General features: G+C 38.7%; 1 protein-coding gene across 3 annotated transcripts in view; it reads left to right on the plus strand.

The window, feature by feature from the left end:
- Window positions 1-26,214, plus strand: part of LOC308193934 (protein transport protein Sec24D-like) — a 52,278-nt gene that overhangs the window by 3,872 nt on the left and 22,192 nt on the right. For all 3 annotated transcript variants that reach the window (XM_080589103.1, XM_080589105.1, XM_080589104.1), the window contains exons 3-8: window positions 1,419-1,545; window positions 3,678-3,826; window positions 5,874-6,143; window positions 7,485-7,606; window positions 11,003-11,114; window positions 12,476-12,603. In XM_080589103.1, the coding sequence (XP_080445229.1) occupies window positions 1,419-1,545; window positions 3,678-3,826; window positions 5,874-6,143; window positions 7,485-7,606; window positions 11,003-11,114; window positions 12,476-12,603 (908 nt within the window). The remainder of the gene's footprint in view (window positions 1-1,418; window positions 1,546-3,677; window positions 3,827-5,873; window positions 6,144-7,484; window positions 7,607-11,002; window positions 11,115-12,475; window positions 12,604-26,214) is intronic.

Consider the following 26,214-nt stretch of genomic DNA (forward strand, 5'->3'; position numbering starts at 1 on the left):
GGATAATGCTCGGTAAGTGGAGCCCATCTGCTTTCTGACCACTTAGGAGGCGGTTATTTTCCATGAGGAAAGGGAACTTGGGTAGCTTTTACATGCAGATGGCTTGTTTGCTGTTTACAAATGAAATCATGCTACAGATAATGTAATTTGATGTCCAAAAGATAAACCTGATTGTTACTGTCTCTCCTTTCCGTTTCATTCATTTTAACTTGGTATGTGGCTTCAGATTTTTCAAGAAGTATAATAAGTGAGAATATAGTGGCTGAGTTCTTAAAAAAAAAAAAATCAACAAAAGAAATTTGAGAGCATAGAACTGAAGCCCATTTTGCTGTAAGTCATACTGGTCTAATTTCAGCGAACTCTAGGCATACTAAACTTGTGAATTGGGACTGTGGGAAATATCCCAAAAGTAAGATTCCCTCTTCCTTCATTAAGTCTATTAACACACCTAGGCAAAATAGGGAGGAAAGAGAGGGATCATCTCAATATGACTTCACAGAGGAAAATGACAGTTAAAATAGTAAAGATGTCTGAATTATTTTTTAATACCAGTCAGATTATGGTAATTTACATTAAACTCAGTATTTGTGTTTGGGTAGGGTAATAACAGAACCAAATACCCAACTGCTTGTTTGTTTTTTTGTTTTATATATAAAATGTTCTTTGTAAAGACAGCAGGAGTTGTGTAGTTGTGTTACTTTAACCCAATGCTAAATGTAGTCAGAATTACTTCTGGTAATTGGCTTATTAGAATGCTAGGAAAAAATACCAGTTTAGGTGCCAAACAAATTTTTGATGTTAGAGTAATTTAAATGAAAATAATTCAAGAAATAAAGATTGAAAAACCGTTTATTCAACAGTGGTTCTTACATAAATTATAATCCCTTTATGGTTGATGTTCTAGATCTGAATTAACCCTTCTTAGCATAGATTTACTGGGCCTACATATGGAAGCAGCGTTGGTGGGGGTTTTTGTGGCTTTTAAGATTGTTCCAAATTTTCTTTCTGATGAGGTCTCTGAAAGCAAAGGGATCTCATGCTTCTCCCTACAAAAATAACCAGATGATAGGGAACTTCCAGTATCCCAAATTGGACTGGAGGGTCTGTTTCTCCATTCTTGATTCTTTCTTACTGTCCCTCTTGGGTTCTTTTGTTGGAAAGTTAACAACTACTGGTTGGCTCCTTTGTTGCTGTCTTTTTCATATATGCTTCTGTAGCTGACCAAGAATGCTCCCTTTCTTACAGAAAGGCTGAGGTTAGAAGGGACCTTTGGGGGTCATCTTCCCCCCCAGCTCAGGTAGGGCCACCTGGAGCTGCTATTTCTTATTTTTAGAGCAGGGCTGTACACTTATAATTTTTTATGATCTTGTGCTTTTTTTTTTAAGGATTCTTACATGAAAGTACTTCTTGTTTGGCAGGTATGTTAAAATCAACTGTGCCTCTTGGATCTTCAGCTCCTGTTGGGCCTCCACCACCTGGTACACATCAGTTGAGCCAGACCAACTTCCAGAATGGGCCCGGTGCAGTGGGACAGCCAATGCACAGGTGACTTTCAAGAATTAATACATGAGATCTAAGTTATTTGACCTCTCTTTGGCTGTTTCACTGGCATTTAAGTATGGCATTCCTTTTATCTTCAGCAGTTCTGACTTACTCCGGTTCTGAACTGCATCTTCTAGTTCAGTTCTCTGTGATGTTAAGCTGCTAGATCATACAGTATAATCTCATTAATTAAATTTTTAGAACAAGTCACGTCTTTATTGTGAGTTGTTTTATTTTTAACTATTTTTATATATTTATAAATTATATATAAAATATATTTATGTATTTATATACTATTTTATATATTATTTTTAACTATTATTTCTGCTTGAACCTTAGACTCATTGCTTAAAAGCAGCAGTAAGGTGCTTATATATATATATACACATATATATATGTTATATATGTAACTTATATATAAGTTGCTTTTTTTAAGTTGTTTTCTGATATCTTAGTTCTCCTTTGCTGTGAGGTAGGTACCAAGAAGTTGTTATTTAAAAATTAATTGTTGCTGGTGAGTTTTGACTAGAAGCTGGTACATGTTGGTATAGCTGTAGGTTTTTTCCCCTCTCTTGTCTTTGCTTCGTTGCTGTGGGATCACAGCCAAGGATCTGTAGGGTACTTTAAAGACATTTTATAATGCAGGTTTGATATAATTTTTCAGATGGATGACTGCTGCTCTTTTGCTCAGTCAGTTAGTCTGAGATTAATTATGAAGAATTTAAGTGTTGTTTTCCTGCCTTCAGAACTTACAGGAAGAAGTGAAGGAGATGGGAGCAGGGAAGGGAGAGAACTAGGGACAGGTTGAAGCTGTAAACATGAATCTTGGAAAAATTATGGTATGAGGGGATGAAAGGGTAGGGTAGACAAGCTTGATTACACAGTGGTTGTATTGCAGGCTGGGTTGTAAGTGGGTAAATGCACTTAACTCTTAATTAATTCTGTCAATTGTTAATTATGAGTGACAAAATCAGAGTTTGTGTACCTATAGCTATTTTAGCTTTAGTGACCTTAATTTCATGTAACAACATTCTTGTTTCAGTTGATTGAAGCCTTACTCTGCCTCTGTGCTTGTTTGGTTGTGGTGAGGTTATTTGTGTTCAAGTAAAGCCATGCGTATGTTTTATGAGGCATCAGAGAATAGGAAAGCCTGTTGTCTGTGTGTTACAACTGTGTAAAGAGGACCCACAGAGACTGGTCATCTGTTGGGGTGGGGGGGGAAAAAGGTGTACAAATGGACGGGGAGAAGCAGCGGTTGTCCTGAAGACCTGAAAACAAGGAAAATGAAAGTCAGTGACATGACCGGCCCAGCAAAATACTGATTCTCTTCCCTAAGTTTTGGTCACCGTCCTGACAGCTACACAGCCATTGTTTTTACCTGATCTTGTTTTATTCCCAAACTGCTGAGAGCTGCTACCCTAGGAAAGGAAATCTCCATATCAAAATTTCAAGGAAAGTGAATTCTTCTTCTCTTGATGTACCTAGGACTGTCCTCAGTTTTAAAAACGGTTGTGGATAAAACAATGTAGATATCTAGGAGATAGCCTGAGATCTCATTTGATCAGAATGAAATAGAGCCACGTGTTACCTCTTCCTTTTTTTTCAGTTCTTTCTCTTGCCTTTATGCTTTCCTGTGTCTGGTAACCATGCAGCAGTTTTTCCCCACCTTCATCCTCATCTTCCAGCTATAACTGAGAACTCCTTAACAGTTTCTCTGTCCATTGCCCTCTCTTTGCAGGTATTCTCTGAATACCTTTCATTCATTCCTGATAGGGGAGCTTACTTCATAAGCATGGAGAGGGGATGGAGGGATGTGCTAAATTCAGAAGCTTCAGTTTCTTTATCTTCAAGCTTTCATATAGTTACTAACTCTGTCTCTTCTCCATGGAATACTCAAGCTTCTTTGTTTCTATTAAGTATACAAACAAACATGTTTGAAAAAATGCATTCTCTTTGTGCTTCATGCCTATTTTAACAAAAATATACTTCTTCTGAGCAGAACATGAGAATTCTCTGGAAGGTTTGGTCAACCTAATTAATTGTTTCAGCACCACCCTTGAGAAGGTATTGGACCTTCTGGGATTATGACTGGTTGATGTAGTTCCTTGCATAACCGCACTCATTTTTCCCTTCAGGTTTCAAGGCCCTCCACCTCCAAACAATACAGGACCTTCCTATCCTCCCTACAGTCATCAGTCACAGCCAGCCTACCCAAATACTGCATCTACTTCATCTACAACACAGCTTGCTAACCAGCTCAACAGCATGCAGATAAATAGCTATGGTAATCATTTTTATCCGATTTGTCTGTTTGACTTTTTCCTGAGTTAATGCTATTAAGACAATAATTAGAAACTTACTGAACTTGCATATAAGCAGATAATAAATTCTTGCCCTCTATCATTTGCTCAAATTCTTACATTTTTATTCTCATCCAGTTTTTTACATCAGTGTTCTTGAGTTAGTTCTGAATCAAAATTTGTTGAGCCTTCCATACGTGTTGGTTACCTTATCTGTCATTTCTCATTATTTGTTCATGCTGGCAGTGACGGCCAAGACATGATCAATAATATACAGACATTGTTTTGTTTTTCTCAGCTTTTTATAGTTTCTCTCTTTATCTTATTCTTTTTTGCCCAAAACTTATAGTTTAGTTTTTCATTTAAATTCTGTTTGCATTTAATTTGCGGTTAAAACTAAAACATGAGGCAAAGATGTGATCATGTGATTCTTCCACATAAATTGCTTCCCATCAGTAATTTTCTGTCTTGCTATATCTGCTTTTTTCTGAGTATTTCCTGGTCAAATTTACCATTTGACTGGAAAGCAGTGGAATTTAGTTAGCATCTTGTTTCTCTGTGGCCAGGGCATTTATGAGGATGTTTGCTAAACTAAGATCACTTTAGTGGCTGATATCATCATAAGATATGTGTAAAGATGAACTTTTCAGTTCAGGCTGTACTGATGTTGTATCATTGTTCCTTGTCTGACTTGACAGGTTACGAACTTGAGATTAATGAAAGTTGTATAACTGCCAGGGGTCTGACCCTCCATTTGCACAATGGCTTGTGAAAACTTACTTCTTTACCTTAGAAAACGTAATTTTGACTTGAATTCAGCCTTGGTGCACTGAACTGCAACTGCACAATTAAGTCAGATAGTTCTATACAGGATGAAGTGTGGCCCAGCACCTCTACAGTAGCACTTCATATTCAGCAATTTCAGCACTTCATATGCAGCAACTCATATTATTTAGAGCAAAAAGTATTGTTTTTCTTCCTGCCTTTGTTATATTGCCTCCAGCAACAATTAGATAACGTTCTCGCTTATCTTGTTACATGCGGGAATGTTGAGATACCATGTCTTCAGTGGTCTGAAGGGTGTCTTTATAGTTATGCCCCTGTGTTGGGTTTTATTCTTCTGATTTTTGCTTAGAGGTAAGGCTAAGTTGGTGTAACTTGACTGAGCGCTGAAATTCATGGCTTGTTATGCTGCTGGAGCAATGTTTGTGTGTACCAATAGAGAACCTGAGCATGATTTGCATGTGACACTTTTTTCGGTTCACAAGTCTGACAGAAGATACGTTTTAATATTTATTTATTAACATTAGTCCTTTTGCTCCAAACCTAATTTGCTATTTTTTTTAGCATTCTTGAAAATTAATTTTCCATAGGTCTTTTGGGGGATGTTTGACTAAAAATGCAGGTTTTGTAAAGTAAAGAGCATTTACAGATTTTAAGTCTCAAAAAGAAAACCACTTGCAGGGTCCTCTTAATTCTAATTGGAATCTGGATTTTACAAGCAACAAACTATTCCTCACCAGTGTGTGCAAAATAATTTCCACGTTTCATCTTTTAACATCAAAACCAGAAGATGGTTGTAAAACAGATTGAGTGGGTTTAACTTCCGTTTAGTTTGTCATGGTGAAATGGGAAGATCAAACTAACAACAAAAAAAAAAAGCTACATAAGAGAAATTGATTATTAAGCCAAAAGGAATGTTGTTTCACATTAAGAATTTAAATATATCAAAAGCCAGTAGTGATTTATATGTATTCTAGTCAAGAATTGTTGAAGGCTGGCCGCCTCCTCCCTTTCCCCACCCACCCCAGCTGTAGGATTTTATTGAAAATAGAGCTGAAGGAAATAAAATTGAACATCTGAATCAGTTCATACTTAAACCGTGAGGTCTGATTTGTTTTATGAACAGACATTTAGAATCTGCTTAATGAAGCATGTCAGTATGTAACTCAGTATTCCCTGTATGTTACGAATATATGGAGTAAGTAGGTTGTCATTTTTGACTCATTTGATAAATAATTTCTTGCTCAGGTCCTGGCACTACTCCGAGCTCTCTCACATCTTCCGGGCATCCAGCATCTTTTCAGGGTCCACAGGCAACACCTCCGACACAGCAGCAAATGGCTTTGCCACCTGGATCGCAGGTTTCTCCACCAGCAAATAATTTCAGTGGCCTTTGTGCTCAACCTTCGTTGCCTACTATGGCCAGACAAGATGGGATCCCTGGATCTGGCCCCCCGAATCCTAACTTGCAACAGCTTCCAGGACAGCCTCCAGGGCCTGGATATCATCCGCAGCAAGGTAGAGAATGATTTTTGGTATCTAATTGAAAACAAACAAACAAATGTAGTGAGAATCACTGATGGAACTGTGACCTCTCACAGCTGATGTTCTGTTGCCTTGGAAAAATGAAAATTTAATTGCCTTTTTGTAGAATGGAAGTTGTTATTGCCTGTCAGTGCATGCAAGGCAGGATATAATTTTGCTCAAAAGTTCATCGTTCTATTGAGAACTTAACAAGAAAAAGATTTTTTTTTTTTAACAGAAGAGACAGGCAGGGAAGGAGGGGCAGGGATGTTGAGAAATGGATAGATTGCACAGAGCTGGCTCTGAGAAACAGCCACAGACAGGCTGAAAGCATGTGGGTAAAGGCTAAGGACCGGACCCATAAAGGACACCTTGTGGTTGGGGTCTCCTACAGGCCGCCTGATCAAGGGGAGCCTGTTGATGAGGCCTTCCTGCTTCAGCTGCAAGAAGCATCATGCACACAGACACCTGTCCTGATGGGTGGCTGCTTCAACCACCCAGATTTCTGCTGGGAAATTCACACAGCAGGCTGTAAGTGATCCAGGAGACTCCTAGAGTGCACTGAGGATAACTTCCTCGTCCAGGTATTAGGCAACCCAACCTGAGAAGTGTTACTGGGCTGGAGCACTTCTGCTGTGAAGAAAGGCTGAGAGAGCTGGAGCTGTTCAGCCTGGAGAAGGCTCCAGGGAGACCACATTGTAGCCTTTCAGTACTTAAAGGGGGCTTATAAAAAAAGGTGGAGAGCGACTTTATAAAAAGGAAGATAGTGATAGGACAAAGAGGAATGATTTTGAACTAAAAGAGTGAAGATTTAGATTAAAAGGAAATTCTTCACTCCGAAGGTGCTGAGGCACTGGAACAGACTATCCAGAGAATCTGGATGCCCCATCGCTGGAGGTGTCCAAGGCTAGGTTGGATGAGGACCTGGGCACCCTGATCTAGTGGGTGGAGTCCCTGCCTATGGCAGAGGGGTTGGAACTGGGTGGTCTTTAAGGTCCATTCCAACAAAAGCCATTCTGTGAAAGGCCTGGTTTGGGTAGCTGTAATAACCTCTACCAGCAATCCTACTGTGCTATATAATAGCAAAAACTTTAATTATGCTCAAAAAATATAATTGAAAAGTTTTGGAACTAGACTTGGCACACCTAGTTTTATGCTTACCTTTAGAATACAGACTGCATGAGCTAAAATAACCCATTTCTTGTACTTGCTGAAAACAGAAAGGAAGAAGTTGCATTTAGCAGAAGTAAGAATGATTTGTATGGCAAAAACTGATGTTAAAATTGATAACAGAGCTTAAATACTTTATATCAATGGTCATTTGTAACTGTACAGCAAACTATGGCCCTCAGATGGCAGGATCTCAACCGTCTTATCCTGGTGCCTTTCCTGGAGGTCCAGCACAGCTCTCCAGTCCACAGCAGAAGAAGCTTGATCCTGATTCTATTCCAAGCCCAGTAAGTAATGTGGTACTTATGTTTTATGAAAGTAAATTTCTGCTCCATTTAATGCCATTGCATTTACATGGCTTGGTTTACAGGTTATGTTGCAATTTTTGTATAGTCTTTTAACTACATGGGCTTTTTACTTTGTGTTGTCAGTTTGGAATAACTGAGTACTGCATAGTACTAGGTTTAGAACTGAAGAGGCTTTATAACTTTAGCTGACATGGGACATACCCACAACTCAGAGTACATTAATGGGAATTCTCAACAAGGTACTCATTATGACAGTAAGGAGTGCTGAGGGATTACTTGAATTCTCTGCAGCTGGTCACCTTTCTTTTCCACTCCAGAAAGATCCAAGGCTTAAACTTAGTAACAGGTAGACACCTAAAGTAGGACTGGTGCAGAGCACAGGTATGTGAACTCTAAAACTGCAAACATGGAAAAGCTGAGAAGACCCATGCTCAAAAGCCACGTCACTGTTTGCAGGAGTTCCTCAGGCAACCAGAACTATTTGCTTGAGCATCTTTCCACCCTTGTAAGGATTTCAGTAGCTCAGGGTATACGTAATGCTTAAGCTTCCTACAGGTTCAGAAGGCTCAGTTGTTGAAGCCTGCCTGAATGTGCACTGGTGGGACAAAGCCTCTTCTTTTTAGAATTGTGTTAGAGGAAAAGTAAAACAAGATATGGATTGTGAATCTTTCTTGAATAAAGTAGTCTAATTATTACCGAAAGGAATTGTCAGATGCAGGCTCTAACTTGTGTTTTTTTTATTGGACACAGCTGATCAAAGTAGGGGGGGAAATGTGCTGAGCTCATGGGGAAAGCACACTGATGCACACACTTACACAGGTTTTGGCGATCAGCCAAACGCGTGGAAAGGTCCTTGGAGGGTCAGGATTCTTGAAGCAGGCTATCTTGTAGCTTTGACACAGGACTTTCTACTTAGATGCATTAACCACCACACTGTAAGCTTGTCTGGGGGAAGGAATCTCCCATTTCTCTGCTGAAGCAGTACTACTGTGCAGGAAAGCGTTTGTGTTTTACTGGGAGGGGAGAAAATCACTTGCGTAAAATCCTGATCCTATTCAGTAGGGTGTAGCTTTACTTCCTTATATTGGGATTTTCCTTTGTTTTATCCAGTGATGGTTTTACTGAAAAACTGAAAATATCTTGGAAAAATGCTTTTTTTTTGGTAACCATTTAGAGGTTAATGCGACAACTGCAATTGCCATCATTGTGGTTTTAAGAAAACAAAACAACAACAAAAAAACCACCTGAAGTGAATTTTGGTATAATTAGCAAGTGTAGGTAATAGTGCCCTGAATAGGCTGACCATTCTTAGTGTTTCAGTATGGTGCTTTTATGTAAGAAGTACAAAATCATCTTGTATAATTTAGGGAAAAAAAGGCATCAGGGGAGTGGGAGGTCTGGCACGAAAACATGGACTGATGTCTTGTTTCAATTACACATGTAGAATAAACAGCCCTGACTATGACAATGATGTTAAAATAGGTTAAAAGGTTTGTTTTAGCAGCACAGAGAGGATCAAAATGACATGTTTAAAAGAAACACGATCTGGGTCAATGTCTGCAGAGGACAAAAAGCTAACTCAGAATGAGGAGTAAGTATGATCATGTGTATTTCTCTTGTTATGTTTACATTATACAATTACAGTAGTGTTGCCAGATAAATTTACTTCTTATCTGTAGCCATTGTTGATTTATATTTTCTTACATACGTTAGAGGTTGATACATTCTGTGACAACATCTATGAAAACTAGCATCTGTGCTTTGTCAACAATTATTTCCAAGAACAATGATATATTTAGGTCAGTTAACTGCAGAATACCATGGTGCATTGATCCTTTGCAGAGCTAAGTCTTGAAGTGGTTTGCTTCCTTCAGCTAGCAGACCTTTGTAGAACAAAGCCTTTTTCCTTTCTAATCCAAGAGTTACTGATAAGTATACAAGCCAAGCAGGTAGGGAAAAGTAATCAAGCAGAAGATGTAACAAGCTCCGAGGAATGTATTGTATATTTAAATTGCAATAAAAAAAACTTTAAGGAGAATGAAAATGTTATAGGCCGTAGATTAATTCCAGTGTGTTAGGAAATACCTCTTGGACAATGATCAATACACTCCGTGCTGACTAGTTTTGTTTTTCTTCTGTTTGCTTTCCAGCAGAGGCTTCTGAAGTTCCACAGCTATTATTAGAAATTCATGTGCAGTGTAAAGATACAATTGCATGGGATACCAGCAGCAGTGGCAAAGGCAGTTTCAAAAAATCCCTGCCTCCTTCCTCTTTCTCACAGCTGTTAGGCTATACCCTAAAATGGATTACTGAAAAGATAACTCCTTTGAGGATGAGAAGGAATAGTGGTATCGTCTCAGTGATCCAGTTTGTGGTGTGGACCAATATACCCATTTATATAACTTCAGTTGTACCCTGAAAAGTATCAAACTTCTGCATGTGGGACTGCAGAAGTGACAGTATAGACAGTGTACACAAAGGGAATTTGTTAAGTAGTAAAGCCAGCTTCATGAGCATTTCATGAAAATAATTCACTAGTCTTCAACCAGAATGCACATGATTAGAGCTGCTTCACCAGAAGTTTTCTGTGATTGCTCTCCTTTACTTTTTTTTTTTCTAGGAGGTGGTATGACATGGTAGTATGACTCAGGGAATGAAAACACTCAGTTCCAGGGTTGACATACTACCTCATGGCCAGACAGGCTTTTCTTGAGGATTGAAATTACTACCTTCTAAATTGCAGTGCTGAAATATAGCTCAGCTAGGAAGGTGGTATTCTCCGTAGCTTATCATTCACTTTTTAACCATCCTGTGCACAGAGCCTAGTGGGGGGAGGAATTGAGGGCCAACCCCTCCCACTATTGCAATCAGATAAATTACCCACACATTCATTTATGAAGAACAGCATCTGGCACAATTATGGCCATACAAAAGGTGGTATACGTGACATCTGAGTAAGGTGATGCAACCTGTTTGCACTTACGTTTGATCTTGGAGCTTGGAAGGCCAGATTCAGTAACAAGGCTTATTTACACAACCACTCTATTCAGTTTGCTGGCTAGAGTCTCCTGAAAATGTCTGACTCCTGCAGTCAACATGCTTTGAACAACTCCCTTGTTAAGTGTATATAGGTCTGGTCAACCCCTATGCGTAGCGTTACCTCTGCAGAGTTCCAACAGGCAACTGTAGCTGTGAGTTACACTGCTCAGCTGTGTCTATGTAGTTTTCTAGTTCTTAACTATCCTAGAAGTTTGTATGTGATGGGTTTATGGCACCTCTATATAAGACAATAGTTCTACTTGGTCTAACTCTTTATGGATGTAACTGAATGCATGGCCGATCTTTCTCACACTGTTCTCGCTTCTTATTCATCAGATTCAAGTCATTGAAAACGACAAAGCTTCTAGGGGAGGGCAGATCTATGCTACAAACACAAGAGGACAGGTTCCTCCTCTTGTCACTACAGACTGCGTAATCCAAGATCAAGGTAACTGTCCTTGTTACTGCTTTGGGGAAAATGAAGTGAATATATGTATATATGACTAAATTCTCACATTTATCACCTAAAAATGGTGTTTCTTACTCTAAATTGGACATAAAATGGGAAAATTGCTTCTAGGTGTGTGTGGGAGGGGGAGCGGGGGGGAGAACTGAATTCTTAAACTTTTGGTTAATTCCAGTGAAAGCCATGAGATCACCTTGTCCTTACCTTTTCTACCCTTGCTGAAATTTAAAGTAATATGCATAACTGACACAACTTCTCTTAACGTAAATTTTTTCAAGGTTTTCAAGTAAAAGGTCCTCTTCAGATTCTTCTGAAATTTTAAAAGATGGGCACTATAAAAAGCACTGGCTCTATCATTGTTGTGTTTTAAGATAAGAATTTTGGAAAATTGTATTCAAACTATGGGGACATAGTATGGGCCTGTCTAGTTGGCTTAATGTTTTCGTTTGACTAGTGTACCTCCATTTGCTTTAGCCTAGACCCTGTAAGTACCCTATTCTGTGCTCTTGACAGCAGACTTGATACTTTAATATAGATAAAACTGATGGTATCATTTAGTCCAGCATTAATTGATCAGTGCTTGGATGAGCTATACGAAACAGACGAACACATCAAGATTTTTGGACATTATCTGAGAATGGGATAATGTGGTTGTAATGAACAAAGAAATTCCTCTCAAGAAACTGAGCAGAACTGCAGGCTGATGGTTTAAAACAAAAAAAAAAAAAAAAAAAAAGGAACATAAGAAGGCAGTTTCTGAACTGCCTTGGACTTCCAGTGCTCATCTGCCTTGCAGAATGCAGTTTCTCTTTGAGGGAACTGAGCTAAACTGTGCTACAAGAAATGGGGTAGTGATTTCAGCACACTGTATCTTGCAGGATATATCAGCATGGTCATGTTAACACTGGTATCCTACCTTCTGAATTAGAGCTAGCTCATTAGCATGGTCTTGACAGTAAGTATCAGTTTGCTGCATTTTATGTACAGTGTTGACATTCTTACTGGGGTTTTCATCCATATTATTTCCTTTCAACACCTCAGATATGGATATTTTCAAATTAATCTCTATGGAGATTCTCATTGCAAATAATGGTGCTTTTTTTTTCTTGATACTTTTAAATCTATTCATTAAACTTGAACAGCAAGGAGAGGTTTGCCTACAGGGGGAGGCAGTGGATTGATACATGAGATGGGCAGAAGCTTCCATGGGAGAACAAAAAGCATGTATTTAACTTAGCATATGCTCTTGTTGTTTTGTTGTTGTTGTTTTTCTGGTTTGTGTTTAGGACAGGCAGATTCCTTTTATCAGTCTTTCACTGTGCATGCTTTGTTGGGTGTTCTAGGCCATGCCAGCCCTCGTTATATCCGATGTACTACCTACTGCTTCCCGTCATCTTCAGATATGGCCAAACAGGCTCACATCCCACTGGCAGCTGTCATCCAGCCTTTTGCTCTTGTTCCGCAGAATGAGGTGAGGACTAACAGAATATTAGTCCCATGTGGTTTTGTCTCCTAAAGGTTAATGACTTCTTCTCTGGTTGGGTGGGCTAGGAGGGTGACTGTGAAGGAGTTAGAGTAGAGAGGTAGCTGCAGAAGGCTGAGTTGCACTTGGGTCATGATGCAACTTCAAGGGATAAATATCTTTGAAAAGGTACAAGAGTGGTAACTATGTAATCTCAACCAGCAAGTTCCTGGTGTTGCCCCAACTATCTACTTTATGCTGTGACTGGCAGCTGCTAGAATTACATAACTATAGGCAAAGACATTAAAAGAGGATAGCCCTGAACAGTATCAACAGAGACTAAATTCATTTTACTACATGAATAGTTACATTCAAAAAATCTCACTTTTCCATTTTGTTCTTTACAAAATAAAGAAGATTAGGGTATTTTCTCTTTGGGCAAGCTGAGTCATAGAAAGCAGACAAATGTAACTACCCATTTTTGGCAGTTATTTGGAGGCACTAACCTAATCATTTTTTTATCACACTGCCATCTATGACAGCCCCTCCTATTCCAAGCATAGCCCTAGTTCATGTGCAAAATAATTCTGCAGATTCGCAGTGTCCTATGATCTCAGGATAGTTGTTACATGGGTACACAGCTTCCTGGTATCCCCAATGGGTTGCATCAGTAGCAGGGATACAACCAGTTTGCAAGTGCAGCTTGTAACTGCATCATCTGTAGGGCTGTCCTTTCTTGTCCTTAACTGCCTGCCTTCTTCATTGTGCAGCTTCTAAATTCTGCAATGAAGGTCTGTAGATGGCATTTCCTTTTCACGTGCAATGCTAATTTACTTTCAGAGTATTGTTTGCTGAAAAAAAAAAAGTGGGGATCTCATATAAGTTATAATATGTGATTGTGTCTTCAGAAACTCCATCATAAAACACGCACAGAAAAGCCTAATAAAAATTGCACAGACTTTCAGTGTTTGGTTTTGGTAGTCTTTGATTTTCTTTAACTTTGTTTTATTGCTTGTTAATTCTTTGGGATTTTTTTTGTTTTTGGAAAAATAAGTTGGAAAAAAGCAGATGTTGATCTTTATCTGGATGGATAACTTCCAATCCAACAGACTTCTGTAGTTTGAATTAAGATTTTTACTTTAGCGGGGAAGATAACTACGTAGTTATCTTCTCTGGGGTCCACAGGGAAATAGGGTGTGTTACTTACAGTTCTGCAGATAGCAAGTCTCACCATTTGTCTGCTAGACAGCAATTTTGGGTTTCATTCCAGTTTTTGAGGGGAATGTGTGGACTTGGCTTGCCGCCCCCTGCATTTTCTCCTAGATGAAACTCCTGCTGTTGCTTCCCCACTCCTTCACCTTACCAGACAGCCTTTGCTATTCAGTCCCCTTTACCCCTCTTCTGTGCCCACAGGGTTCTGCTGTCACATTGGCTCCTCATTTGCATGTCTTTCAGTCTGCTTCCAGTCACTTATGCTTCCCATACATGGCTTCTCTGTCTCCTGTACAGTGTTTGGATGAACGATCAAGTTGCTTAAATTGAAATCTCTTCTGCATACGTAAATTAACAGTATGTGCAAACACTTGGCCAAGTTCAGGAGGATTTTTCCACTGTTGGCAAAAAAGAAATGTACGCGGTGACCCCCTGGTTCTGAAGAGTTAGTGCTCTCAAGCTGTTGGAAGGGTCAGCAGAATTCATTAATCTGTAAAGAGCAGTGTTTTTTCCCTAGCTTCTTTATCGGAAGAGGCTAAAAAACTGAAGTCTGAAAAATGTCTCTCAAAATTGGCTGAAGTCCAGTGTGGAAAATTTCAGTCTAAAAAGTTGTAGCTTTGTTAGCATTCATGAAGACACATTATCCACAAAGTGATTATATGAAGGTGCTTTTATTAGGCTCCGGAAGTTAGGGGCATGCCTGCCCAAATCTAACTTCATCCGATTTGTTCACTCACATTCTCTTTTATCTCCTAAAATATTACATATGCATTGTTTTACAACACATCTATGCATATTCATTTCCTAGCTCCGCCTAGCCCCGCTTCGTATGCTAATTATTGTATCAGTCCTTCTGCGCTTGCGTACTACACTCTGGTGGTCGTCGGGATGAAGTAAGATGTCTTCATCAGAGTTGAACTTTTTAACCTTTCCTTCTCACGCATGCTCTCTGAGCCCTTGGTCTCAGTCCAAACCGCAAGGTTGGTTTGATCCAGTTCCCGGGGTCCAAGAGGCCCCAGTTATCTAGATGTCTTGCAAATTGAGCATTCTTTTAGTCCTCCTTACTCCTCAGCATGAATCGGTGCATTCTCTCATGCTATCCTTGCACATATATTTTGTATCTTCCAAGCGCAGCCCCGGAACAGTACATCGCAAATGTAACACATTAAGCAATATTGTATTATTTCATCTTCTATTACTAACACAAGTAGAGACTGTTCAGTAGAGATCGCTGACTGCTTGTATTTGATGTCCTAAGAACAGCCAGGTTAGTAACACTCAGCACATGGACACTGAGCTTCAGAAGAGCAGAGCAAGTGAAATGAGGTTATTCAGAAAGGCCCTAGAGTTGAAAGAGAGGCAACTTCCATGAAGGGCCCACAGTCTCTCATGATTACAAATGACAAAAAGCCTTCCGCAGCCAATCTAGAAAACCATAGACTAGCGAACCTTACATGTATGCTATACATGTATGCTATATATCATTAGAAGTTAAGATTGTTAGAACATTCATGCCTCCTCACCCCTGGCCAGTGTCTTAACGGCTCTAGATGTTTCTGAATCTTTATCTATAGTAAGTCTTCATTTATTATTTCTCAAAAAAAAAAAACCAGTTCATTTTCACTCCTCTGATCTGGATGATCTATGAAAAGTATTTGTTTGTTAAAGATTTTGACAATACAGTATCACTGTTTGATAGAACTTATTTTTAGTCCACCAGTGCTTCAGCAACAGTCTATAAAAATAACCAGCTCTCACTGTTATCATCATGGACAAAGCTCTACGTGAATTTGTTTTGGAGATGCGTGAATGTTTACAGAGCCTGAATAAACCATGTGATCTTGGTTTAACATTTAATACTGCCTGCTTAAAAAGTTAGTTAAAAGAGTATTTCAAGTTTTAAAATCAAATATAAACAACTCCAAGAATATATATAGTTTTAAATATTAAAATATCTAGAGTGACTTTCTTTCTTGTTCCTTAGTAGTTTTGTGTTGTCACTCTCTACAATGTTATTACTTACTTATTTGTTATTTCCTCATAGAAATACTCAGTGGTGAGAAATTATTATTTCACGTTTCTCCTCAGTAGATTAACAAGTTAAAAAGATAAAACTGGAATGGAATTGCTTCTCAGAAATTCTGGTGTTCATGAGCTGAAAGCCATTTAACCTTTTCAGAAGAATACTGAGATATGATGGTACCCAGTGCAGCTGAGCTGCTTGGAAAGCCATGTTTTTTTACAGGGATGATAGTGCATTTCCTAGGTAGAGCTGTGTCAGTTGTAAGGTTAGCAGAAACTACAAACTGGGTGAGGTGAGTAACTAGCAGGTGATGCAGTGTTACAAAATCCCTTTTCTGTAACAGAGTAACAGAGTGTGAATTTTCACTTAGACCCCAAGAAGTGGGTTTGAAACAAGTCATTCAAATGCTGAATAAATTTGAAGAATTCAGGGAAATCCCTACACTCTTGTGATCTACTGTGGGATCGGTGGGGACTCAGATTCTGTAGTTTGTATTCGGTGGCCAGTAAGAATGGCAAGCAGGCTTTTTGAAACACATTTTTATATAGGCACATGTATTTATTAATGGTTCTGTGCTTGTGCAGAGCTTTGGTTTGAGGGGACTGAGGAACACTTAGATTGTAGGCAGTACAAAATGATTTAATGGAAATACCTTACTAATTCTTCCTTTCCATTAGGGATGTGTTAAAAAGCACAGATTGCAGAACAGAAGTGCTCACTGATAGCATCTACCCACTGTAAAAAGCCATCAGTTTTTTATTTTACCCTTCGATTTTTAGTTACTGACTTGCAGGAGGATGTTCCCCAATACTGTGTGAAAGACTAGCTAATTTAAGGGCTTTTGATGAGGGATTCTATCAAAAGACTTTTAAAAAGCAAAGTACATTATATCAACTAAGTCATGCTTGTCTGCATGCTGGCTGACTCTTGACAGAACTCAATAGATTGTGTCATGACATCCCTCTGCAAGAGCCACATCAACTCTCCCTCTGTATGTCCTGTTTATTGGCGTGTCTTTTTATGTTCTCCTCCATTGTAATATCTACCAATTTGCTTTCTATGGAAGTAAGACTTGCTGGTCTGTAGCTCTAGGATCGCCCAGAAGTTCTTTGTAAAGTTTCTTTTTATATTGGTGCTGCCTTTACCTAAGCAATTGGTTTTATGCAGTTCAGCAATTTTGCACTGTGAGTCTTTTTAGATAGGAATTCCATGATTAGGCAGTAAAATTGTCCTTACTACTAGAAATATTTTTTTGAATAGCAAAAGATGATAGTAAAAAAAAAAAAAAAAACCTTTCTGAAGGAAAGGCTCTGAAAGAGCTGGGCATTTGTTTTGCTCTGCTGTCTGTTTTGAAATATCTCATCGTTTTCAGTGTTGGCTTGTAAATTTGTAATCCTCATATGGGACTTGATATAACTGAGATTCCACTTCATATTCACCACTAGTGGAAATGAAATGTCAGGGCTTATTGAATGTTTCACGACCTTTTTCCTTTGTGTAAACTACATATGACTCTTTATATTAAAATTATTCAAAATTGTTGTGTGTTTGTAGACAATACTGGACTTTTCCTCTCCATTGTGGGTGACAAAGCCTTCCTCCTCTCAAATTAGTACTCCACAGCAGAAAGAGCACCTGTTAACCAGTGAAGAGATAAAGTTTTGCTATCTCCGAATAGTAACTAGGGCATATTGTATTGCGTGCTGTGCAGTTCTCTGGATTGTCAAAGATCCAGCAGTGTCTGAGTTTTGCTGATGTATTTTGGGCATACTTCCAGAGTAATCTGTGCCTGTTGTCATGTTTTTCTAAAACATGAAGTGTGTGTGATGTAACTTAATAGTTAGGACGCAGTCTGACTATGTTGAAAGGCTTCTTCACCCTCCAGGAATGGGGAGCTATTGAGCAGTCTGTACAGCAGCGTTTATTGCCTCTGTTTAAACTTCCAGAGATGGAAGTTAGTGGACCAGAAAGAAAGCACATACACCAGTACTGCCTTGTAGACTCCAACTAGGCCAGTTAGCTTAGAGATAGGGCCATGCTACAAGACATTCTGCCATGTTCTTAGGACTGCCTTGGTATTTTTACAACCAATCCATTGTTGAGCTATTGGGAACAGTCAATCCATGTAGAAACTGTCCAGGTAGCATAAGCTTGTATCCTGAGCTCATCACTGTCTATCTGCTCTGTTAAATGTGAGCCTAAACATTACTATTTCCTCCATTTTTCAGATGTTAAAACATGTTCCAAAGCATCCCTTTAACACCTTCATTTGAGAGGGAACTGTGAAACTCTGGTCTTGTGCTCCTGAGTCTGCCTGGAATCTGGAAAAGAGTTGTTGAGCCTTGTTGCTTTCAGTGCTTTTTTTTCCCTCCTACTGACTAGCTCCAGGTTAATGTTGTGTTTTTTTTGTATAGCTCTCTGGGGTGCCTGACTATCCCATGTGTGGTGTATACAGCCCAGAACTTACATGCATCTCCAGGTGCCTTACCCTGAAAGCTTTATATCACTCGGGAGGCAGTGCCTGCGAGCTAGGTTTTGCAGTGCCTAATTTAGAGATGCATAAATCCTGTATTAGATAAGGCTTTCTTTATGGAGTATGTCCAGCACTAGTCTGCATTTGGTAGTAAAGCATTTGGAATTGGATTGCTTCCCAAGACTTCATCTTCTAGGAGAAAGTTTTAGTTAGACTATTGGGCTGTAACTACACGGTGTAACAAGAATGTAGAGCCAAAGTTAGCAAAGATTTTGGCAGCATAGCTTTTCCTAATTCAAGTAAATTTCCTTATTTATTTTTTCCCATTTTTGTTTTTAGTGTACACTTTTTAAAATTCTCTTCATACTTCTGTAGTGTGTTGTTCCATGCATCGTTGTTGTTACAGTAGGGACTTAATTCTGAAAGAGATGGGGACAGTGACTTGGAAAATTGACATTCATATATACTTTATTCATATTCTAATCAGAATCCCTGATTAATTTGCACAGTCTTGAAAGGTTAGACTGGGAAAAGTGCATTTCTAACGATTTAGGTTATGGTGATGTAATTACTTTCTGATAAGTTGGAAACTATCTGTTCTTCAGAATGGTCATGGCAGAAGAAAAGCCTGACTAAGCACCAGTAAATATCGAGGGGAAAGAGGGAATTAAAAAATAATAATCATAGCCACTTAATAGTTTCACCAACAAAAATTATACTTGTAAAAAAAATTACTTTGGCTGTTGCTAGATACATCTGTAACTCAAAATAGCTCCTCGAATGCCACTTGACATTCTGTGGGTGCATTTTCCTCTCCAGGCTGCATGTTGCTCTCCTGAAATGGTGTTTGTCTCCTCTTATGCACTGGCCAAAGCTGACCACAGCAACAGCAGTAAATTAAACATTGTAAGACTGTGCGAGCTCTAACATTAAGCCTGCAGGGATGTTACTCAGTTACCTTGGAAAACTTCACAGAGTCAGCACACCCTGGTATTCAGTTAGTTCAGGACGAAAAGCTTTATTTTGCTTTTTAAACTGAAGCTATTCTTGCATGTTCAGTTTATACATACTTTATTTATCTGTCCAGTAGTGCAGAATCATATTCTGAATGGAACAATGTATGTAATTTGAAAGGGGAAAGAAGTTTGTATTAAATTGAAAAAGAAGCTGATGTTTGATTTTATTTATTTTTTTATTATTTTAATGTTTAGGTTTATTCTTAGTATCAAACAGTTATTTGGATGTATGGACATGCTGCATCTCAAGTGAAGTTCAGCAGCATGAGGCCATATCTAGGGCCTAATCATAATAGCAGGCTCTAATGCTGTCCTGTAGGAAAATAGGGGAGACTAAGCCTTCTACGTATGTCCCTTTATTCTGTGAGAAGGGATCCTTCTCTTCTTGTAGAACAGGAAATAAATGTGAAGGAGGGGCTGCTCTTTTTTTAGTGTTTAACAGAATCAGGTAATCTGTGCTTGCTAAATAGATGCAAAGATGATCTCCTCAGCCCTGGAGAACAGGAGCAATAGTACAGGTTTTTGTCCTTCCCAGGACTGCTTAGCTCATAGCTCTTTGCACAGCCCCTTACTTGTGATGTTCAGCAGCAGCTTAATCTTTAAATAAAAGAAAGGAGCGTAGTTGCATACAAACACTTACTGTTGGGAGATCCTGGAGACTGCCTGAAGCATCCAGCTATCATAGCAGTGAAGGTATCCATGGAAGGGAGACTCAGAATATAAATACTCCTACCTGATGTTGTATTTTTAAAATAACAGCTAGTTTTGCTACTGACCTTCAAGGCTAAGCTTCTGTATCATGGAAAGGACTTAAAAAGGATATTAAACTCACACCAGATATCCTTGCTTCAGAGGTTAAGATATCCTGTGCTGCTTTTTGTTCACGTAATAAAAATTCTCCTTATTCTAAGTATTCCTCTAATTGAGGCAAGTGACCAGCTAGAGTTGGCTTGTGATTGTAGCATGACGCTTCAGGAATTCTCACTTCTTTCTGATTTCAATGGAAGTAAATTAACTAGCCCTAGAGGCATGGTTACTGAAGACCTGCTGGTCTTCTTGAACAATGTTAAGCAGAACTATTTTATACACCTTGAATTAAAACACCTGTAAGCTTGGCTTAAAAAGTCACAGCAATACCTTCTAACAAAAAAAAAAAAACAGCTCCAGGTTTTTGAGAAGGAAAGAAACCCTCCATTCAACAGATCTTTCATGCTGTAAATCTTAAATCAGTAAGATACTCTTCTCTCAAATGCTGACAAAAATTATATGTATACATTGTCTACCTAGCTGTGTGTGTATGTCTGTACAAAATAAAAGAAGAACCCCATCTGTTTTGCCACTGAATTTGACAGTAAGCCACAATGATCATGAAATCCATTTAGGTTTTGGTTTTGTTCTTTCTGCAAAGGTTTGAATAACACTGGCAATACTCTCCTGTGGCAGAACTTCATCCAGAATTGTTGCTTAAGAGATTACAACACTATGCTTAGATTTATTTACAAACTTAAATATTTGTTCCCTAAACCTAGAGCTGCATGTTCCCTGAGCACTGTTTGGTGAGTTGCCTCATTGGCTATCCTGAGGGTATTCTAGAGCACGTTAGAAACAGTCACAGCTGTGTTTGTGAAAAGTGGTCGTTGGCTACTCTAAAACAGAACTGATCTGCAGTTCATCCATTATGTTTGCAGGTAATAGGTTGTGCCTGTGTTTTAAACTGTGGTGTTAGATTTATCCTGTATTTAGCAATCCTGAAAACTTGTGTGTGTGTAATCTAACACTGATGTGACCATACAAAACATGTAGAGACCGGACCTGTCAAGAAGTCAGTAGTAATAGTATTTGGAGCCCAAATTCTGTCAGCTGTTTCGAAGATACTTTAGGCCTTTCCTGCAGTGATCTGAAAAAAATAAAATGCTTTGCTAATTCCATTTGCTTCTGTAAAATATGTCGCTAACTTTTATTTCATTTTGTGCTGAATGAATGTCAAGCTAGACATCTTAAATCAGAATGCCTTCTCATGGAAGATCAAACTCCTGATTTTATTGTGAAACTTTTGTGATCAATAAAGCTAGATTACCTCTTCTTGTAACTATTAACATTTCTGTAGAAAAGGTACGTTAAACTTGTCTTATTTTTCTATGGTTTTACAACTATTGTGACAATGACAAAAAAAATCTCAGACAAGGACTGCAGTGCTGGACCATCTGTGATACTGATGTTTGGGAAATGGAGCTGTGGATTAGTCCAGGCATGAACCAGTATCCTCTCATGATTTAACACGTGCATGTCACCCTCAGCAGTCCTAAGAGGGGGCTGAGCTGCCCTAGGGTAGCTTTGTCTCCTACTCCTTCCATTCTCACCTTGTGCGCGTGCCTCTGCACGAGCTTGTGCTTTTGCTGATTAGTACAGGTATGTCTCTCTAGATTGAGAGATGTCCTGCTTGAGCTCCGATTCTATAGTGTTAACATTTTTAAAGTCTGTTGTTCAGCACAGTTTCTTGATTATCCAATTTCACACTCCTGCTTATATCATCAGTCCATCCTGGCTGCTGACCTTGACTTGAGATGCAGCATGTCCGTACATCCAAATAACAGTCACTACTTCAAAGCTGAGAAGTGCTGGAGAGAGCTGACTTGTTAACAGTTGGTATTCCCAACCTGGCATCTTGACCAGAAGAAATTGTGTCTCTATTAAGCCTGGATATTAAACTTTTTTTTTCCCTTCTGCCACCACTGTGATACGGAAGTTCTAAAGAAGTAAGCTACCTACTTCTGGGGTTTCTTTGTGTCAAAATTTTATCAGTATTTCATGTTTCCCCCATCCTCAAACTTCTTTAAATCCTTTGAATTTTGATTAGAGCAGCCTGTATTTGCACTCTTCATGCTGCTAGCTCTACTTAGTAAGTTGCAACGTTCCCCTTAAAAAGGGAGTGCTGACTGAATAAATATTTCGTGGATAGTCTGACCTATTATTGATATAAATGACTAGATTTCTGTTGATTTTGGTACTTGCTGGATCTTATCCCATGTGCAGTGCCAACTTGAAGCTCATCTACTGTGCCCTGGTATTTTTCATGCTACCATGGATGCAGGTGAATGTTTGGCCTGGGTGGGAAGGATTTTTGAACAAGAAGGTTTGAACATACTCCTTGCATTTCACTGCAATCTGTAAAAATTGGGTTAGAGCTAAGATTGCATCACAGAGTTGACGCTTCAGCCATGCTGCATTATGCAAACAAATAAAACAGATGAAAAAGCACTATTACACAAAATACTTGAACCTGCTGTGACCTTTGTAGAGCACGCAGTACAGACTGGCTCGAGTCATATCAGCTGAGGAGGCTGATAGTGTTCAACATCCAAAATCAAGAATCAGCAAAGTTGTTTCTGACTTCAGAGGGAATGGCTTCTCAAGACAGTAGGAACATCACAAAGGGAAATGCTTTCCTGGCATTTTAATGTGAACCAGTAAAGCAACTCAAAACCGAGGGATTGTTTGTTGACTGGTTAATCTTTCTCAAAAGCAATCTATGACAGTATAATAAAAGACATCAAAATGCTTCAACAGTCATAGAAAACACAGGCAGTTTGGTTCATGACCTAGGGTTTTTTTTTGTTGTTGTTATGTTGTGCCCCCCCCCCCCCCCCCAAAAAAAAAGCGCTACATTTCAAAATTCTCTCTGTTTATCCTGTGGACTTTTTACGCATCTCTCGACTGTACAAATCAAGCACAAGATTTGCATGGGGCAGCGGTACCAACCTTGGCCAACAATCATCTCCCTGATCATTAGAAAGTTATATAGTGTAGCCTTGCTTAAAATGCTCATATAAATATTTTAATAATCAGACTTACATGAATGTCAATGTAAATAATAACTCTAGAAACAGTGCCTTTCTGGATTTTGTTGCCCTGCACAGCTTGTCTGTGGGATGAATTGTCTGAATTGAGTAACTGGCAGTTGTGTCTTTATTTCTGGTAATCGGTTGTACAAATACAGTGTGTTTAATGTTCGCTGTACTGAAGTATAAAATGTTTTATCTGCTAGCGTACTGTAGAGTGTAATTTTAAGGAGCTATCGTAAGGCATCAAGAGATATGTATCTGTGCAGCTTTCCAAACCTGTGAGATAATCTTCCTTTAGAAACAAATAGCCCTCATCTAAACACGTCAATTAACTAGTCTCCTGAAATCTCAGATACTAAATATGGTTCTTTCATGGGTTATACTTTCAAAATCATTTGTACTGAGATAATTTGCAGTTGAACAGGCAATTTGTCATATATAGTATCCAGGGTAACATTGCATAGAGCAGCTCTCTGTGTAAGCTGGTAAAGTTCTTCAAAAGTATATAGAGAAACTGGTGGCAAATTCCTCATCTTGCGGGGAAGAGGAGGAAGGGATCGTGATGGAGATACTGATGTAATTGAAAATTGCACTCCTGGTACGAGTTTTCGTGTTCCTCTTGGATGTAGCCAGATTTGCAAATTGTGTGGGTCTCATTTCAATACACGTTCCTGTTGTTTTAGTGCTGGGGTGTTAAATGCATTAAAATGATGATGGAGTCAAACTCTGGGCAAAAATATTAGTCCTAATGCAGATTCATCAGGTACTAATAGGGTGTATGTTGTGGGGGGCTAGGAGTGCGCGTTGGCATTTGCCTTACATTACGCATTTTGCCTTACATTGTATGTGGAGATTCGACTTGCAGCACAGCTACGAAAGGTTTTCTTGTAGCTCAGTCTATGTATGTGAGTCTGGCAATGAAAACAGATGGTGTATATTTTTCAGTTTGTTCTGTGATAAATAGCTAGTTCTCTTCACTGTTTGCATATGCCGCTTTTTCATTCTCCAGACTGTCTTCTGATTTTCTCTTCAGAATGCTTTTCCAGAGATGTGCCATGATGAACTTGAGCTTCAGCGCAGTCCTTGTTCCTACACTTACAATTCCCAGCTGTGGCCCTGATCCTGCAATATGAATACAGTGATACTCTGCAGGCATCACAGGGAACCCTCAGGAGTGGGTCAGGTCTTCGTTTTTATAGCAAGCAATAGTAATTCAGCTCTCTGAGACTTTAAAGCACAGGTTATAGTCCCTTTGGAAGTTTTTATGGATGTATTTCATCTTGGAGCGGTGCCACCAATGCCTATCTATTGCTCTGTGATACAGATCTGACTCCAGAGAGATGTCCTGGCTGAAATATTTCCAAAATAAATCTTGCTATCCCAGCTATATTTGGACTAATAGTGAGGTAAGTTATAGTTTATCAGATCAGCTTTCAGGGCTTGCACTGTAGTGGGGCCCTGAGGCTTCAGAGAAGGGGAAGTTTATGCAGGTCTTCCACAGCATTTCCCATCTCTTCTGCCCAGTTCCCTTTAACATAAAACCATACTGTTCTGCCTCCCAGTGCAGCTGATTCTTTCTGCCTCTCCAGTCCTTCAGCTTACATAAAAGGAATTTATTTTACAAGGTCAGATTTATGCTACTGAGTAGTAGTTTTAGTCATTGGTTTTGATAAATATTTATAATTTGATAGTGCTGGAAAGCTGACAATCAATTCCTACATGTCCAGTTTTTGAGGACTGTCTCTGTTCTCAGTCAGGAGATCCAAATAGGTAAATTGGGGAAAGCATTTTGAGGAGATAAGGGAGTAGGAGAGGTGCAAGAGCAAAACACAAATACAGTAAATGTTCAAATAGTTATGGTAGATAGCTAAATTGATTCATTTATTATTTGTAGAAATTTACAGGAGGAGAGAAGGAAAATGCTGACAGTTTATAGTTGGAGAAGCAAAAGAAAAAGGAGTACTGCATTGGTTTCAAAAAAAAAAAAGGGAATCTGAGATTTTTTGATTTGCTTCATCCCCTCCTCCTGTGAAAGTTTGCCACTGACTTCCATGGGACCGTAAACAGATCTCTTTATCTTCTGGTGTACAGTGACATCTACAGAGAGTGAAGTACAGGCTGTGGAGCGTAGAAAGCAGGGCTTTCCCATTTAGCACCATTTCTTTTGGACTGTGGATAGCAACAGTTTTCGTTTTATGTATTCATTAGTGTAGACTTTCTACTCTTTTTTTTGCTTTTTAAATGCTTGTACATTATTTATCTTTGTAAATTCCTATAAGATCTAGGTATTAAAAAGTTTTTTGACTCCAATGGAAATTATTTTGACAGTTGGAAACGTAATAGCAGTTTACACACCCAAACAGAAATGAATTTGTTGTAACAACTGTGTTGTGAAGAAGTGGGTTTGGATGATTTCAGTCTGGGTCTTTATTCAGAAGTTACCATATAAATTGCTTTATTATTAGATATGTTCATTAGTGGTGTAATAGTTTAAATTATTTTAAGAAAATACTGAACAGTAAACGAACATTTCACGTTAAGAAATCAAAAAACAGGGCTTTTTTTCAAGATTTTTCTGTTAGACAAAATCCTTCAGTCTGTTGCATGCATTTCTTGGTTAGGCTTAACTTCATTGATTTTGTTTTTTTTGTTTTGTTTTAAAGTTTTTGCAAGTTTATTAGAAACTAAAAATAGCCAGCCTCTGCAGTATGATTTTATTGATATTTTATCTTTCATTTCTCTACATAAGATTGGAATACCATTTTTGTAAAACATGACAGCATATTTTAACTTCATGCACTGCGAATAGTCTCAGTGACTTCAAGCAGACCATTTGATGCAGAAAGTTAAACATACATGCAGATTTTAGTAACCCTTAGGCTACTAGGGCTTTAAAACCATGTTACAAAAAGACTTTGTAATAAGTAAATTTTTTAATGAAGCTAAAGGGAGACGAAAGATAAAAATTTCCACTCCAGAAATGGAAAGACAAGGGAAAAAATAATAATATTTTTATTTCTGCTGTCATTAAAAAGGTAATTTATTAAGTACGTA

This window comes from Anser brachyrhynchus (assembly GCF_964034855.1).
Source record: "Anser brachyrhynchus genome assembly, chromosome: 4".
Classification (NCBI taxonomy): domain Eukaryota; kingdom Metazoa; phylum Chordata; class Aves; order Anseriformes; family Anatidae; genus Anser; species Anser brachyrhynchus.